This window comes from Choloepus didactylus, chromosome 8 (assembly GCF_015220235.1).
Source record: "Choloepus didactylus isolate mChoDid1 chromosome 8, mChoDid1.pri, whole genome shotgun sequence".
Classification (NCBI taxonomy): Eukaryota; Metazoa; Chordata; class Mammalia; order Pilosa; family Megalonychidae; genus Choloepus; species Choloepus didactylus.
Window position 1 is genome coordinate 5,047,245 of NC_051314.1, and position 16,416 is coordinate 5,063,660.

General features: G+C 58.7%; 1 protein-coding gene across 1 annotated transcript in view; it reads left to right on the forward strand.

Annotated features, from left to right (window-relative positions):
- CELSR1 (cadherin EGF LAG seven-pass G-type receptor 1) overlaps positions 1 to 16,416 on the forward strand; it is a 155,836-nt gene that overhangs the window by 58,118 nt on the left and 81,302 nt on the right. The window contains exon 2 of the mRNA XM_037847325.1: positions 4,934 to 5,572. Within this exon, the coding sequence (XP_037703253.1) occupies positions 4,934 to 5,572 (639 nt within the window). The remainder of the gene's footprint in view (positions 1 to 4,933; positions 5,573 to 16,416) is intronic.

A 16,416-nucleotide genomic window follows, 5' to 3' on the forward strand; every position in this document is an offset into this window, starting at 1 on the left:
CTCGGTGGGCCCCCGGGCTGCCCTGGCCAGGCTGGCAGGGCCCCAGTGGGCTTGCACCATGTCACACGTCCTAGTGGCTAAGGGGAGACTCCGGGACCCTGGGGAGGGTTTGTTGAGTGGGTGAATGAGCAGGGGCCGTGCCTGCAGGGTGGGACCTGGGAGGCCACATGCTCAGCCCATGCCCACCCCCCAGATGGGGAGGGCAGGACCACCTTGTCCTCAAGCGGTGGCGATCCTGAACCTAGCACGTGCTCTGCACGCTCGGTGCCTGCTTTGCGTGTGTGTGGACCCGGTGATGGGGTGTGACAGGTGGCTGCAAGCAGCCAGCCGGCTGCAAGGCTGGCAGCGTCTCGCCAGGGGGCCAGAGGGCACTGGAACCCCTCTAGCAGCCAGTACCCTGGGAACAAAGCCCCTTGTAGAGGTGCCCAGTTTAAAAAAAAAAAATCCCTCATAAATCAGGTGAGCTCAGCAGCCTTACCGAACCTTATTAAGCTTCTAAGGACCAGTGTGGAAGGGGGCGGAGGGTAGGGCTCCCCGCAGAGGCCCTGCCAGCTCCGTTCGCTGCCTTTGCAGGCCTGGCCGGGCACCGGAGGTGGGAGAGGCCTCGTAACCTGAAAGAAATTAATGGTAGGATTAGCTGGAAGGTGCACGCTTTGTTTTCCAGCACATTTCACATTAGTTAATATTTAATACTGTATCATGGCTGCAATGTCATCATTTTGTCCCCATGGGAAGATTTATGTCCCCGGGATATGGCTCCTTCTCCCAGGGTTGTCGTCCTGGCCGTCCTTGCTGGCATGTCCCCCCGAGTCCCGGAGCCCCTCTCCGGGGGGTGGCAGGAGAGCCCAGGGGACCTCGAGGCAGCCCTGGGCCCTGAGCTGAAGGTCAGAAGGACCCTTGACTCTTAGCCAGAAGGAACCCGTAAAAGGATGCTCTGGAAGTTGCCACCAGGAAACAAGCAACAACCCACCTGCGTTAGCGTAACGAATACCAAACACCCACGGAAAATGAGCTCACGTGGAAAACTGGGCTCTCCCAGTGCTGTTCCTGCAAATTTCAGTTTGGGGATTAAAAAGATGAGCTCGGGAATCTCTCTCCTCCCTCCCTCCTTCCTTCCTTCCCCTGCTCCTTTCTTCCTTCCTGTTGCCAGTGTGTATCCAGCAGCTTTGGGTGCCAGGAGCCGTTCTAAACGGGGTGGGCACGGCCTGAGTCAGCCCTGGAGGTTCTTGGACCTCGCGGATTCACCGGGGAAGGAACGGATAAGCGATAAGAATAACCCGGAGTCAGTCCATCCTGTGCAGGAATTAGACAGAGGTGGCCGAGCATGAGTGGGGGACGCTCTGTGGGGAACCCTCTGACGAGGGACATTTAGGGGAGACGTGAACGGCCACAGCTCCCGGTCGCCACGGGGGCAGCGCTCCAGGCGGGAGACGGGGTTTGCTGAGGCCCCGAGGCAGGAAGGGGGAGTGTGGGGTCAGGGCGACAGGTAGGGGCTGTAAGATGGCGGAAGGGTGCGGAGTTTGTTCCGGGTGCCATCGGAGAGGATGTTTTGCTAGGAGTGAGGAGATGAGCCTGATCATGGGGCTGAGCTGTGCAGGGACCATGATGGGGAGACTAAAGCCTCAGCCCCGGGGGTCCTGGCACGTGGTGGCGGCTTGGGTTAGGTGAGTGTGGAGGGTGCTGTGGCCAGCAGGGTGTGGTTGTCAAGATGGAACCAATGGGATTTGCTTATGGGGCAACTAGTTCAGAGAACCCCCAGATTTTGCCTACAGCAGCTGGGAAAAGGGTGACATAGTGTCTGGGTGGGGAGCACAGGGCAGAGCAGTTTAGGGTTAAAATCAGTCCTCTTTGGGTCCCCGTGAGTGGGGTTTTCTCGGGGCACATCCGAAGTGGGCATCGGGTGTGTGAGTTTGTGAGTCTTGAGTTCCGGGGAGGGGGCGGCTGGAGACATGGGCTTGGGGGTCCTTGCTTGGGAGCCTTGTGACCACCGGGGTCACTTGGGGCGATGCAGAGACGGAAGAGAGGCCCTGCCCGGTGGACACGGGCAGGCAGGCCGGGGCGCAGCTACCCGCGGGAGTGGCTGGTGACGTAAGGAGAGCCGGAGGGCCTGGGCGCCCAGAGCCCAAGTTCAGACAGTCGGGGTGAGTGGGGAGGGACGAGAGGACGGACCAGGCGGCCAGTTTCTGGGCCGTGACGGGGAAGGAAGGCAGTTTGGAGTGGGGAGAAAGTGGAAGGTGTGGAAGCAGAGACAGCAAACGGAGGCAGCTCTTTCCGGAAGTTTGGCTGGGAAGGAGAGCAGAGAGATGCAGCGGCAGCCGGAGGGGCTCTTGGGGGTGGGGATGGGAGTCCCAGGGCACATTTGGGTGTCGCTGGAGCATCCAGCAGAGAGGACAGAGCCGATGCGAGAGATGGGGCGATGGTTTGGGGCAGGGTTGCCGAGAAGGAGAGGAGCTGCTGCCTGGAGGGTCTCCTCATCCTTGGAGGGGGCAGAGACGCAGGGGCTGGTGGATGGGGTGGTGAGGGGCAGCCAGTGCCTGCTCGCTATTGACTGTTGGTTGTCCGTTGCTGTGTAACAAACCACCCCAAAACTTCGTAGTTTAAATACTCACATCTGTGGTCACCATCCCACAGGCCCACCAGGGCGGCCTTCCCCTACTGCTTGTCTGACCGTTGGCTGGGGTGGCCCGAGCCTGGGGCCTCCGTTAGCTGGGGGCTCGCCCGAGGCCCTCGACGGCAGCCTCTCCATTGGCTTCTCCAACGTGGTGTCTCGGTGCCAAGAGGAGGGAAGCAGAACCTTCCAGTGCTTGTGGGGCCTGGGCTGGGAAGTCCCTGAGTCCCTTCTGCCACATTCTGCTGGACGAAGCAGCCCAGATTCCAGGGGAGGGAAGGAAACACCCCCCTCTATTGGGGGTGTGGTGGGGTGGTGGCGTTTTTGAGGCTTTCCGTCATGATGCCGTTTGCCAGGTTTCCTTTTGGCTTGTTTCTCGTTTTCCTCATTTATTATGGCTGCCAGCCCTTTGTTGTACAAGCTACAGGTATCTTCTTTCAGGCTGAATTTTTTTGTTTATTTTTTAGAACAGTTTTAGATTTACAGAAAAATTGTGATAATAGTACAGAGAGTTATCACATGCCCCACCCAGCTTCCCCGATTATGAACATCTTCCATTGATGTGGCCTGTTCTCACAATTGATGACCAGTGTTGGTATGTCCTTTAAAATCCAAACTTTCTTTAGGTCTCCTTAGTTTTTCCCTAATGCCCCTTTCTGTCCCAGTCCCACATTGCTTGTCGTCGTCTTGCCCCTTCCTCGGGCCCTCTGGGCTGGGGTGGTTTCTTGGCTTTGCCCTGTTTTCCATCCCTGGGCAGTTTTGAGGGGGCCTGCCGGTCAGGGATTTGGTAGAATGTTCCTCTTTCAGGATTCGTCTGTTGTTTCGCTCGTGATTAGACTGAGGCTGTGGTTGGGGTGGAGGGGCAGCTGACGTCTTGCTGTGTCTTGTAAGAGCTGCGGACAGACCTGTGGGCCTCACCCTTAAGGCCTTTTGGATTTATGCCCTCTCCACACTGAGGTTCTAAAAATACTCTGTCCACTTTAATAATTTGGCCTTGCCAGGGTTACAGTGAGGACTAAATGAAGTGACGAGGGGCACCCAGTGTCTGATGTGGGTGCTCCGTAAGTGACGGTGCCGACCCTGGGCGTCCTCGGGCATGAAATAGAGTTTCCCTGCGCCTCAGCTTCTCTCACCAGCATCCTGAGAATCCAAGTGCACAGGTGGGGTTTGGGAGCCCCAGGGTGGTCACATCTCCTCATTGTTCAACAAGTTATGTGACTTGATCCCTCCCAGATGTGGCTTGTGGCTCCCGAGCACCTGAAAATGGACCAACTCTGGGTAGGAAGCCTTTGGCTGCTTTCCTTCCGTCATTTCCAGGAGGTGCCTCGGTGCCTCGGGGGCCTTTGCTGGGGCTGCAGTGGCGGGTGGACCCCGGGTTGCCTCACCTGACAGCACCCTCCGAATGGTTCCGGGACTTGTCTCCGCCTTCCACAGCTTTCCAGAACCCAGCAGGGAGGGTTGGGCCATGGTGAGTGGGGGTCCCTCCCTCCCTCCTGTCCTCAGGGGCGCTGGGTGGGCTGGCAGTGCCTCCACCAGCCTGGGAGCTGGCGGTCATGGTGGCCTTCCTGGAGGAAGGGCCTGCGGCCAGCCCCTTGGGTGTCTCCTCCGATTCTGGGTCTTGAACGCATGGAGTGTTCAACCTTATGACCAAATTACTCAGTCCTTTTAGGTCTCGAAATCTCAAGCCCCTTGTCGCATGCTTTTGATTTGCTTTTGTTGCAGAAACGCCGGGTCTCCTTGTGCGTGTCTTCTCTAGGTGGCATTATCGAGCGTGTCCTGTGTACTGGCACGTAATGGGTGATAGGACATAGCTGAGAAGTAAAGCCACCAAACCATCGGGACAGCTTGGCCCAATCCCCCTGAGGGGATGGGGGGTGTCACTCCCTTGGTGGGACCTGGGTGGGCTTCTTGTACACTGTGGGTCTTGAGCTAGACTGGGGAGGGCAGGAGGGATTTGGGGGGCTGTGGGAAAGTTGGGGTGGGAAAATCTGGTGGCTGGAGCAGGTGCAGAGGAGGTAAAACCCAGGCTCGGCGTCCTCATGTGCCTGGAGCAGAGCATAAGGGGCAGGGGGCCCCTGGGTGGTGAGGGGCTGCATCACGTGGCTGTTGGGCTCCCCACAGAGCTGTCTGGGAAGCCACCGAGTGACACGCCTGGAGCCGTCCTTTGGGGAGCCAGGTGTGGACATTCGCTGGACGGGGAGGAAGGGGTGCTGGGAAGGCTTAGGGGATCAAGACGGGGTGGAGGTGTGCAGGGGTGTGAAGGGCCGGGTCAGGCTGTGCCTCCTGCCGCGGCCGCATGACCTGAGCCCCCTTGTGTCCCCGCAGACGGCCTCCACAGCGTCACGGCCCTGTGCACCCTGCGCGTCGCCATCATCACGGACGACATGCTGACCAACAGCATCACGGTCCGCCTGGAGAACATGTCGCAGGAGAAGTTCCTGTCGCCGCTGCTGGCCCTCTTCGTGGAGGGCGTGGCCACCGTGCTGTCCACCCCCGAGGACCACATCTTCGTCTTCAACATCCAGAACGACACGGACGTCCGCGCCAACATCCTGAACGTCACCCTCTCCGCCCTGCTGCGCGGCGGCACCCGCGACCAGTTCCTGCCCTCGGAGGACCTGCAGGAGCGCATCTACCTGAACCGGACGCTGCTGACCACCATCTCGGCCCAGCGCGTGCTGCCCTTCGACGACAACATCTGCCTGCGCGAGCCCTGCGAGAACTACATGAAGTGCGTCTCCGTGCTCAAGTTCGACAGCTCGGCGCCCTTCGTCAGCTCCACCACCGTGCTCTTCCGGCCCATCCACCCCATCAGCGGCCTGCGCTGCCGCTGCCCGCCGGGCTTCACCGGCGACTACTGCGAGACCGAGATTGACCTCTGCTACTCCAGCCCCTGCGGCGCCAACGGCCGGTGCCGCAGCCGCGAGGGGGGCTACACCTGCGAGTGCTTCGAGGGCTACACGGGTAGGTGACCCCGGCGCGCGCTGACCCCTGGGCCCTGGGGGCCGGCCTGGGTGGGTGGGGGGCTCCCTTTCCTTGGCCAAGGGCTTCTGGTTCACTCCTGGGACTGGCCATTTCCTTTGTCCCCTTCCCTCTGGGGATGACGGGCAGAGGACAGGTGCCAGGTCCAGGGGTCCATTCTTTGCACCTTGAAATGATTTCGGAAGCGGCGTTTTCCTTGGCCTGCAGACACGCAGGGAGACCCTGCCTCCTGGCAGTGGCCCGGGGTCCTTTCACCTTCCCCGCGTGACATAAGTCACCTTAGTGGGAACGGTCGGGGGAAGAGGACGGCGTGAGATCCACTTAAAAAAAATCCAAATACATGAAACTGCGTGTGCTGCTTCTACCTGGCTTTAAATTTAAAGCACTTAATTCCGGATTTCAAGTTTAATTTGTTAGTGAAACACACAATGTGGGTAGAGACCAGACGCCGTTAATCCTTTGGGGTCTTGGAAGAATGTTTCCCTGCCTCGTTGTCATCACCTTGATGACAAGATGATTGGGGAAGAGCTGAGTCATCTTTCTTCCCTGGAAGGTGCAGGTGCATTCGGGTATCCTGGCTGATCAGGAAGGTAAATGGCTCCGACGTGGCCAAAAGTTGTTTTTAAAAATAGAGAGGCAGCCGGGGAGCAGTTCGGAAGCCCACGCTCTCCGCTTCCCCATGCACGTCTCACTGCAGCCCTTGGTTGCCTGTGGCATAGAATTATGGCCCATCTGAGAAACGGGTTTACAGTGGATCTGACTATGAAGAGTCCGCCTTTTCTAGGAGTTCTCTGAGGGATTATGCGGGACACGGTCCGTGCTGAAGATGACTCTGAGATTCCCACACCGCCTGGGTCTCAGTTGATGTGTTTGGTGTAAACCTCTGGGATGTTGGTTGCTGCCTGTGTGGGTGTCTCAGCACATGGCACCCGTTCATCACGCTTAGAGCAAGGGTTTAAAGTTTTAGCAGGTGTTTATCGAGCAGGAAGCCCGAGTAAAGCCTGCACATGGAGGAAGGACGAGTGTCCGAGAATCTTTCTTTGCGTCCAATGAAAAAAGACCACTGGAGAGAAGGGTGTTCGGTGCCCTGGTGAGCTGGGTGGGAGCCCCTGGGCCTGGACTCTGAGTGCCAGCTGCCCCCGCATCTTGCTGGTCTTCTGGTGGGGGGTAAGGGTGGGAGAAGGTATCGGGACCCCCTCCCCCTGTTCTTTGCATCCCCTGGCTGCTGTGACTGCGTTTCTCTCTGCTGCTCTCCGTCTGGCTCTGGGTGTCTCCTCCCCACTGTCTCTCCGAGCATCAGGCCTGAATTCCTGCCACTCGGGGGCTTGGCGGTGGGTGCGGGAGGGGATGCAGGCAGTGGAGTCCCCCACGCCCGAGTTGGCTAGCGATGCTCCGGTCATGGCTCCTTTCTCCAGCCCCCTCCTTCCGGCTGTGAGCTAGATGGACCTCCTGTGCCGGTTGCGAATCCCCCTTCCTTTCTTCTCATTGCCTCATTGAGCTGCCATCTCTGGCTTTTCTGAAGTTGCCTGATCGGGCATTGCAGGCGTCTAGCAGAACGGGCCTCCCCCACCCGCGGGGAGCGGGCACCCCCGCACCCCATCCCTCCTCCCTGCCACGTGGCCTGGGGGGTCGTGCTCCCGTGGCCCCAGCCTCCCGGCAGCTGGTGTTCACTCACTCATCCCGCGGGGTCCACTGTGTGCCGGGCCAGTGCGCCCGTCAGCCCTCCCCCTGCCCGCTCGGGGGACCCAAGGACATTGGTGCCATCAGCCTTCATCGGTCCAGAGTGACCCGGGGCAGCTGGGACTGTGTGTGTGGGGGGTCCTCAGGCACCCTGGCCCCCCGGCTCTGGCAGCTTCGTCTGGTCACACCCAGAAGAATCAGCAGCAGCGAGGACGCGGCCCACAGCCCGGGGTGGGGTCTGGGATGGCGAGCGGGAGCCCAGGCGATGGACGAAGCCTAGTCTAGCAGACACCTGGGGCAGGTGAGCCCAGGCCGCTGGAGCCACAGCCCCGCAGAGCTCTCTAAAGATGGATCTGCTCGTTGGGTGCCAACGACCTCTGAAGGGCTCAAACCTCGTTTTCACGATGAGAGTCATTTTTAGAAAGTCATCACTGGGGCGTGGCCAAGTCTGTCATCATCAACAAGACTCACTGAAATGTTAAATTGGTGGGAGACTAATTTGAACCTCTCGGGGCACTTCGATTATCCTGTGTCTTTCCCTGAGAGCTAGGGCAGAGTGAGACTGATTATTTTGACTCCTTCCCTCTTCCTCTCTCCATCCTTTCTGCCCTTTGAAGCCCTCGGTGTACGCCGAGGTAATGGAGCTCATTTGTTCACGATGAAAGGCGCTCTGTCGTCACGAGGCTTTCATTACTCGCTCCCTGGTAAGCCGAGCTCCGGGGCCTCCCGGTCGCAAAGTTGGACTCGACCCCAGACGCCGCTACGGCTTCCTGTGTCGTCGGACAGGCGACGGCAGGAGAAACAGCTCAGGTCTCCGGTGAGGGAAGGTGTCATTGAATTTCAGGAAAAAGCCCAAGAATTCGATGCTGGAAAAAATACTCCTGACAGCTCTCCTGTTTTGCTTACATGAAATTTGGTCGTTTGAAGCACCCAGGTCCTCAGTGCTGGGGGGGCCCCTTGTCCTCGCAGGGAGCAGGTGTCCTCCCGTCCCGTGGCGTCTGTCCGTCCCGTGGCGTCTGTCCGTCCCGTGGCGTGTCCTTGCAAACAGAGCGCTCGGGCCGGTAACACATCCCACTCCCTGAAAGGAACAGGGGAGGACACCGCGAGGGGTTTGGGTTTGGGATGTGCGTCTAGCGGTGTCCCCGTTTCCTTCTCGGTTCAGCAGACGTTACTGAACCGGCGCCGTGCGTGGCAGACATGCTCGTTTGTCTTACTTGGTTCTCAGCCACTTAGTCTTTCGTTTTGCAGACAACATAGTTTTGGGTTTTGTGAAATTCCTCGAGGACTTGGATGCTGGGTCCTGAAATCCTGAACTTGCGATTCAGACACAGTCGTTGGCTCAAAGAAGGCAGAAGGACAATCCTTTCTGAGGAAAGCGGACTTGCCGGATATTCAGGGCTACTTCCAGCTTCTCCCTCGATAGCACCTGTCCGAGCTGTGGTGTGTGGCTCCTTCCACAGCTTCTCGTGGTTGTGATAGTCTGTGTTTCTCCTTTCTATTACTGGAATGCTGGGGTGTCGCTGCATTTTTGGGGGATTTTGTTTTCCATTAAAACTACGTACCGAGGAAGCCCAGCATGGCTGGGTTGAGCCAACTCTCTCCTGTTCTCCGTGAGGTTTTCTCCCTTAACTCTGTGGCTTCCGATGAGCAGAGGCAACGTCCTTCTCCTGGGCCTGGGATCCCCTGCATGGCTGGTCGGCCCTGGGGACAAGGATGACCCTCACACCCACCCTGCAGCCCCCTGGGGTCCCAGTGGTGACGGGGCCACTTCCTGTGGCTAGTCATGGGGCAGCCGAGGCCAGAGGGGGCCTGTCGGAGACCAGTCTCCAGTTCTCTTTCCTTCTCTGAGATGTAAGCCACCGGCGTGAGGTGGGTTGGGTGAGCAGGCACAGGGCGTGGGTCAGAGGAAGAGGGTCAGCCTGGCATTTGTGACCACAGGCTGGGGGCGCAGCCCCCGAAGTGTGCTGTTCAGAGCTCGCTGTTTTCCACGACGACCTCTCTCAGAGAGGAGACTGGCCCCCAAGAACCGGGGTCTCCACACTTGCACCCCACGGGAAGGGGGCTTGGAGCTGTGGTGTGCCTGGCTGCCATTGGTCACCGAGGAATGAGATTTAGTGAGTGTTCCCAAGGGGTTCGGGCACGTTGCTGTTTGACTTCAGGCCTGGTTTCCGTGGAGACTGATGAAGTGCCAGATCCATCCCTTCCAGCCCTTTCCCAGCTGCAGCCCTCCCTGCACACGGCTGCCAGGTTGATTTCCCACCCACAGACTCTTTCCTCTGCTTGCAGGGTGGGCCCCAGGTGCTCAGCTGGGCACCCCCAACTGTGGCCTGGCGCGGTGAGGGTATCTGGGTCCCCCCATGGCCTGGCACAGCTGCACCGCCCCCTCCCCGGCCCCCGCTCACTTCCCTGCAGAGGGAGCCTCGGGCTGGGCCCTGCAGTCCCCCTTCCCCAGGAGCCGGGCGTGGGCCCTCCCACCCACACACGCGGGTGCTGTCTTCCCAGGGCGGCCTCACTCCCACCTCACATGTCCCCTGCCCGGTTAGTGATGGCCACACGGTCCCGTCTGGAGCTGGCCTCTGAGACGAGCAGGCGGGTGACTGCATGTCGGGACCACTAGGCACCCGTCCCAGGGGCTCCCCTGCTGGCCTCTCCCATGCTGGGGAGCCCTCTCTGGATGGGGTGTGGGGTCCCTGTGGTCATGGGAGAAAGGCGGGGGGCAGAGGCCCTAGGCTCGCAGGAGGCTGTCTACTTTCCTTGGCTTTACTCACCCCTCCTGGGGGGTTGGCAGCACCTCGCGGGGAGCCGATGTGGGGTGCTGGGGGCCGCGGGGGCACTCACCCCACCCCGGGGTCACCCAGGCGCCCCCCCCCCCACGTCTGCAGTGACAGTGAGGGGCCTTGGTTTGGACATCCAGGGCACACCTGTCCTTTGAAGGCCACCTGTGCCCCCGGCTGGGCGTGTTGACTCCACACCTCCCGGGTCTCCCCCTGAGCCGGCCGGGGGTGCCAGGAAGGCACGGAACCAGAGGGTGTTTATCCTCCCTGCTTCGGGTCTCCCGAGGCTCAGGGAGATGCGGAAAGGTTCAAGGGCCGCTGCCTTCTCCACCGGGCAGTCTCCAGAAAAGGACATCTGCTCGCTGAGGCTGGTTACTTGGTGGGTTCAGGGTGTCTGTCTGTTTTCTGGGGCTGCTGTAACATGTGATGGCAAACCGGGGGCCTCGCCGCCACGGCGCCCATTCTCTCCCAGCCCCACAGGCCGGGGGTCCAGAATCCAGGGCAGACCCTGCTTCCTCCAGAGGCACTGGGGGTGGGGGGCTGGTTCCTTCCTGCCTCTTCTGGCAGCCAGAAGTCCTTGGTGTCCTTGGCTTATGGTGGCCTTGCCCCCGTCCCCACCTCTCGCACGAGGAGCCGTGTGATTCCCTTCAGGACCCTCTGGTAAGGCCGGCACCGTCTCCCGTCTCACTCTTGGTAGCTGCATTCCCCTTGGCCACATAGAGTAACATCGACGGGTTCCTAACAGAGGTGACTAACTTTTTGGTTGTTTGGCTGTTGTTCTAGTTTGCTAATGCTGCCGGAATGCAAAACACCAGAGATGGATTGGCTTTTATAACGGGGGTTTATTTGGTTACACAGTTAAAAGTCTTAAGGCCATAAACTGTCCAAGGTAGCACATCAGCAATCGGGGACCTTCACTGGAGGATGGCCAATGGTGTCCGGAAAACCTCTGTTAGCTGGGAAGGCACGTGGCTGGCGTCTGCTCCAAAGTTCTGGTTTCAAAATGGCTTTCTCCCAGGACGTTCCTCTCTAGGCTTCAGCTCCTCAAAAATGTCACTCTTAGTTGCTCTTGGGGTGTTTTGTTCTCTCCTAGCTTCTCCAGAGCAAGAGTCTGCTTCCAATGGCTATCTTCAAACTGTCTCTCATCTGCAGCTCCTCTCTCAGCTTATGTATGTTCTTTAAAGTATCCCTCTTGGCTGTAGCTCCTCTTCAAAATGTTCCTCACAGCTGCACTGAGTTCCTTCTGTTTGTCAGCTCATTTATGTGGCTCCAGTGATTTAATTTAGACCCACCCTGAATGGGCGGGGCCACACCTCCATGGAAATTATCCAATCAGAGTCATCACCCACAGCTGGGTGGGGCACATCTCCACAGAAACACTCAAAGAATTACAATCTAATCAACACTAATAAGTCTGCCCACACAAGATTGCATGAAAGACAATGACATTTTAAGGAACATAATATATTCAAACCAGCACAGCTATTTTCTTGGCCCTCCATGCAGTACAGGGGGGCTGAGAGGGGAAGCCGGGAGAGCACCCCATTCCTGCAAGGCCCCTCTGCCTGCGGAGCCCTCGGGCGTTGGAGCCGCCTTCACCCCAGGAGAGCTGGGGCGCTTACTGCTGTCAGGTTTAGCGAGGTGTCCCCCTCTGCAACTCCTAGGTGACCCCTGAGAAAAACCACAGCACAATCCAGGAATCACTTTACTTTGGTGTGGGAATGGGTTTTTTGTTTATGTTTTTGAAATGGGTGTGTCTGCAGTGCTGGGAATCTGCCCACAAGACAACAGTGGAGTCACCCCGAGAAGGCCCGGGGCAGGCCCCGCTGTGGTCCGGCTCCTTTCAGCCCCCGACTTCCTGCTTCCCTCCCTCCGCTGCCCCCCTTCCCGGGCAGGTTCCCGGGCTTTGGCTGCTGAGGTGCTTCCTGGTAGCCGAGCCAGGTGGCGGGAGGGGGCCGGGCTGCTGGGGTGCGGCTCTGGGCAGGCTCAGGGGTGCACCGGGTTGCGTAACAGGGTGAGAAAGTCAAACAGAGCTGGGAGCTGGGAGGGAGCAGGGCAGGGCTCTTGGGGGTGATGGAGGGGGGACCCTGAGACCTCCTGTCTCCCAGGTTAGGGGGAGGGTTCGAGAAGACAGGTACCAGCGGGGAATAGTCAAACAGCTGCTCTGCACAGAGCTTTACAAAACAAGCTCGTTCACCTTGATGTTGGCCTCCTCCCTGCCTTTGGGGAGCTGTGCAGCTGGGGAAACTGAGGCCCCAGGCAGGAGCTTGCTGAGACACGCAGCCCACGGGGACCTGGAGGTCTTGCCCAGCGCCCCTCACGCAGGTGGGTGGGAGGGTGGGAGGGTGTGCGGTGACTGGGCGAAACTGAGCCTCTCCTTTTCCGACTCCTCAGGTGGCTTGGGAGAGCCCTGCCCGGCGGCAGCGCTGTGGGGCTTGGTGGGGGTGATGCTGAAGCCCCCGTGTTCTCACTGACTAGGCCCCCCCCCCAGCCCCTCCTGCAGAGACATCGGCAGGGGGCTGATCCCGAGAAGGCGGAGATGCTGGCCTCGCCCCGGGCCTGGCTGTGAGCTCTGCGTGGACGGGAGGGCAGAGCTGGCTTCGGCCCTGGGGCCGGGTGCCCCTGGAAGCCCCCGGAGGAGACAGGGTCCTCGCCAGAAATGGACTCTCTGCGTGGCCCATCACTCAGGCCGGGGCCACCTGGGGCTTTTCCGTGCATCCCCCATGCCTGGCGGGCTGGGCGGGTGAGGGGCAGGTTTGCACCCGGGGTGCTGCCTGTCCCGTTTCTGAGGGACCGTGAGGGGGGCGTGAACGTGTGTATGTGTGTGTGTGTGTGCGCGGGTGTGTGTGCATGTCGGGGCTGGAAGTACTTTCTCTGCTCTGGCCGGGACCTGGTGTGTGGGTGGAGGGTGGGGGAGCCCCGGGGCCAGAATCAGCCTCGGCTTTAACCTCCACTTTCCCCCGTCAGCTCTAGGACCCTTAGCACAGATTTTAGGTTTTCCTGAACATTGGACATTGTTGACCTGGATGGGAACTCCACGAGGACAGGGATATTTGTAACCTCAGCACCTAGAAAATGACCCAGGCTGGAGAATTGACTGGGTGGGTGTACGGATGGTGGATGGATGGAAGGAAGGAAGGAAGGAACGAAGGGAGGGTGGATGGATGCATGGAAGAGGGGGGGAGGGAGGGAGGAAGGAGAAAAGATGGATAGGTGGATGGTTGGATGGTTGGAGGGATGAGTGGATGGAAGGCTGATTTTCGCCTGTTTACGGTTTTTCGACATCCTCTCCCCTTTGTGGACGCCCTGCCCTTTTCCCCTCTCTGCCTCCTGTCTTTGTGGTGACGTTTCTGGCATGAACCGTGCCTTGGGGATGTGTCTTCTTTGTTACGATGCGGGCACCCGTTCCGTATCCTGACGTGCAAGTATGTGGCTGTGCTCTTTGAACCAATGTATTTTGAGGGGTTCAGCGCGGTCTGCAGGTTTGGTGTTTTGTTCGGTTAGCCCCGAAAGCCTCTGCTGGCTGGGACCCGCTCACCTCAAAATTGTCCTGTGACGTCCCCTATTCTCCAGGCTCCTACATCTCTCTGCATTCCACACTGAGCTTTAATTCCGCCTAAACTCAGGTTTCAGAGGCCTTTTGTGCGTTGTGCCCAGGTTGCACTTGGCGCCTTTGGGAATTCTAGTTTTTCTAGTTGAAAGCTCTTAGCTCTTTCTTAGGACAAGGAAGGAATTGCCTTATAATTTATTTAAAAACCTCGGTCATCAAGCTTTTGCCGCCCCTCCCCTCCTGGGGCCCAGGTCTGGCCCTCCTGAGGTCTCCCCGGCTGGGCCCCCCTCTCCCAGGCCGGCCTGGGCTCTGGCCGCTCTCCTCTCTCTGCTCCTGCAGCAGCCCCCGGCGCAGGCCCACGTCCTGTCCTGACAGCGGCTCCCAGCCTGGGCCCTCCACCCGCTCCCAGACCTGCCGTGTCCCCCCGCGTCACTCGCTCCCCGCTGGGTCCTCCTTAACGAGGCGGAGGCACTTTGCACCCCCTTCTGGGGCACAGGCCCGGCCAGGCGGCACACACCCAGCACCCAGGCCCCTGCCCAGGCCCCGTGGTCTCCGGGGACCCTGGCCTCCCCGTGCCTCTGCTCTGAGCCTTTCTGGGGCTGGCGGGTCCCTCTGCTTCTCTTTCCTCCTTCCGCAGGTGCACTTGCAAAGCCCAGCTCAGAGGCCACACCTGTGCAGTGTTTTCTCCTCCTTTGCCTTTATTATCTCTTAAAAATATCGTGTGTGTGCACCAGCCGCAAAGCACAATGCGGGAATCTGTTTTGAAGTGTTTATGACCTGCCTCCACGAGAGTGTCCTGTCCTGCCCCCTCCCACCTCCTTTGGTGGGGCGCACATGGAGGTGGGGGTGCAGACTTTATCTGACCAGGCCTCCACCAGCGTGGCCTGGGCTCTGTGTTCCTGGTGGGCTTTCTCCATGTGCCGTCCCACCTTGGCAGGAGGCAGCCCAGGCCCCCGCCCCCGGGGCAAAGAGAAAGGCTCTGGAGGCTCTTCCAAAGCAGGGGAGGCTTTTCTTTCCCCAAAGCTCCCAGAAAATGCCTTCTTGCTTCCCAGCTGCCCTCTTGGGATTGTGGGGTCCTCCCTGACGTCACTGTGGCCAGCAGGGGTGCAGTGGGGGTGGATTTAGGGGACCTGGATCCCTCGTGCCCCAAGGTGGGGTCAGGATGGTCCTACTCACAGTTCACGGGGGTTGTCCCATTGAGGGGGGTCCGGTGCCCCTTGGGCATTCCGGGGCTTGGGGTGGGATCGCAGCACCCGCTGACTCCTCTCCGTCTTCTACGGGGTCGCAGGTTGGACACAGGCCCACCTGCGCCGGCACCGTGACAGACAGCGGGTACCTCGTGGCGGGACCTGCACCCAGAAGACATCAGTTTGCAACCTCCGTGCCACGCCCTGGGCCCCAGGCTTGTCCAGGGATGGGGGTGGGTGGGAGGTTGGGGGCTGAAGGGGCCTTGGTTCTGGAGCTTCTGTTTTGCAGTTAAGAATGTTGGGAAGTGGTGGTGGTGGTGGGGTTCCTTTCCAGAGTCCCTGTTTGGAGCTCGGCATCTGCAGCTGTGACCAGGAGGCTGGGCCCTGTGTTCTGCACGTCGTGGAGGGCTGAGTGCCCCCGGGCCAGTGGTGGCGTGTGGCATGTGGCGTGTGGTGTGTGTGTGCATTATTGAGTGTGGCTATTGGTTTGCCCCTGGTGAACCTGATCCTTGGTGGTGGCAGTGGGTGGGGGGCAGTTATAACGGGGGGGTGGTGTCATAGGAGCTTGGGGGGATTTCCCCCAGGGTTTGGAATGACCCGAGCAAGCATTTGACTCCAAGCACAATTCTTTCTTACATCAGAACCCACACTTACTTTGAATGAGACTCCCTGGAAAAGGGAAGCCAAGGTTGAATCTCTCTAGTAAAAGCAGCTGAGAACCTTTATTTCATTAACACAGGGTTTCTCCTAAGCTACGTTAAACAATTAAGGCTAAAAGCTGATTGTCAATTCCTTCCAAGTCATTTACCTTGAGCAAGATGACTCTAAGAATTAAAGGCTGTGTTACCAGCAGGAGCCCATGGCAGGTGTCTTCTCCCAGCTCTGTGTTCAGTCACTTCCCGTCGTGAGCCTTGGAGGAGTATTGTCACCACGATAACCTGTAGGTGGTCCAAAGAAGGGGTTTCAAATGCCCTAAAGCAGGGGTGTCCCCTGGAGAGCTGGCTGTTACCCTCACCAGCACAGCACTGCATGTAAGATGAATTTAAGGAAACCCACGAGTGCCTCGCTGTGCGTTCTAGACCCCTTAGCGGGGGTGGCTGCCCCGGGAGGTGTGGACCCTGGCCAGGCCCCAAGGGGCAGCCCTGGGAAGGCGTGTCCGAATCCCGTACACTCCGGGTCCTCGCTGCCTTTGAAACAAGAGGGGGCATGTTGTTTTTAATTCAGTTTTATTGAGATATATTCACGTACCATACAGTCATCCATGGTGTACACTCAGCTGTTCACAGTACCATCATATAGTTGTGCATTAATCACCCCAATCTATTTTCCTTACACCAGAAAGAATCAGAGTAAGGATAAAAAATAAAAGTGAACAAGAACCCAAATCATCCCCCCATCCCACCCTATTTTTCATTTAGTTTTTTGTCCCTATTCTTCTACTCATCCATCTATACACTGGATAAAGGGAGTGTGATCCACAAGGTTTTCACAATCACACTGTCACCCCTTGTAAGCTACATTGTTATATAATCATCTTTGAGTCAAGGCTACTGGGTTGGAGTTTGGTAGTTTCAGGTATTTACTTCTAGCTATTCCAATGCATTAAAACCTAAAAAGGGTTATGTATGTAGTGCC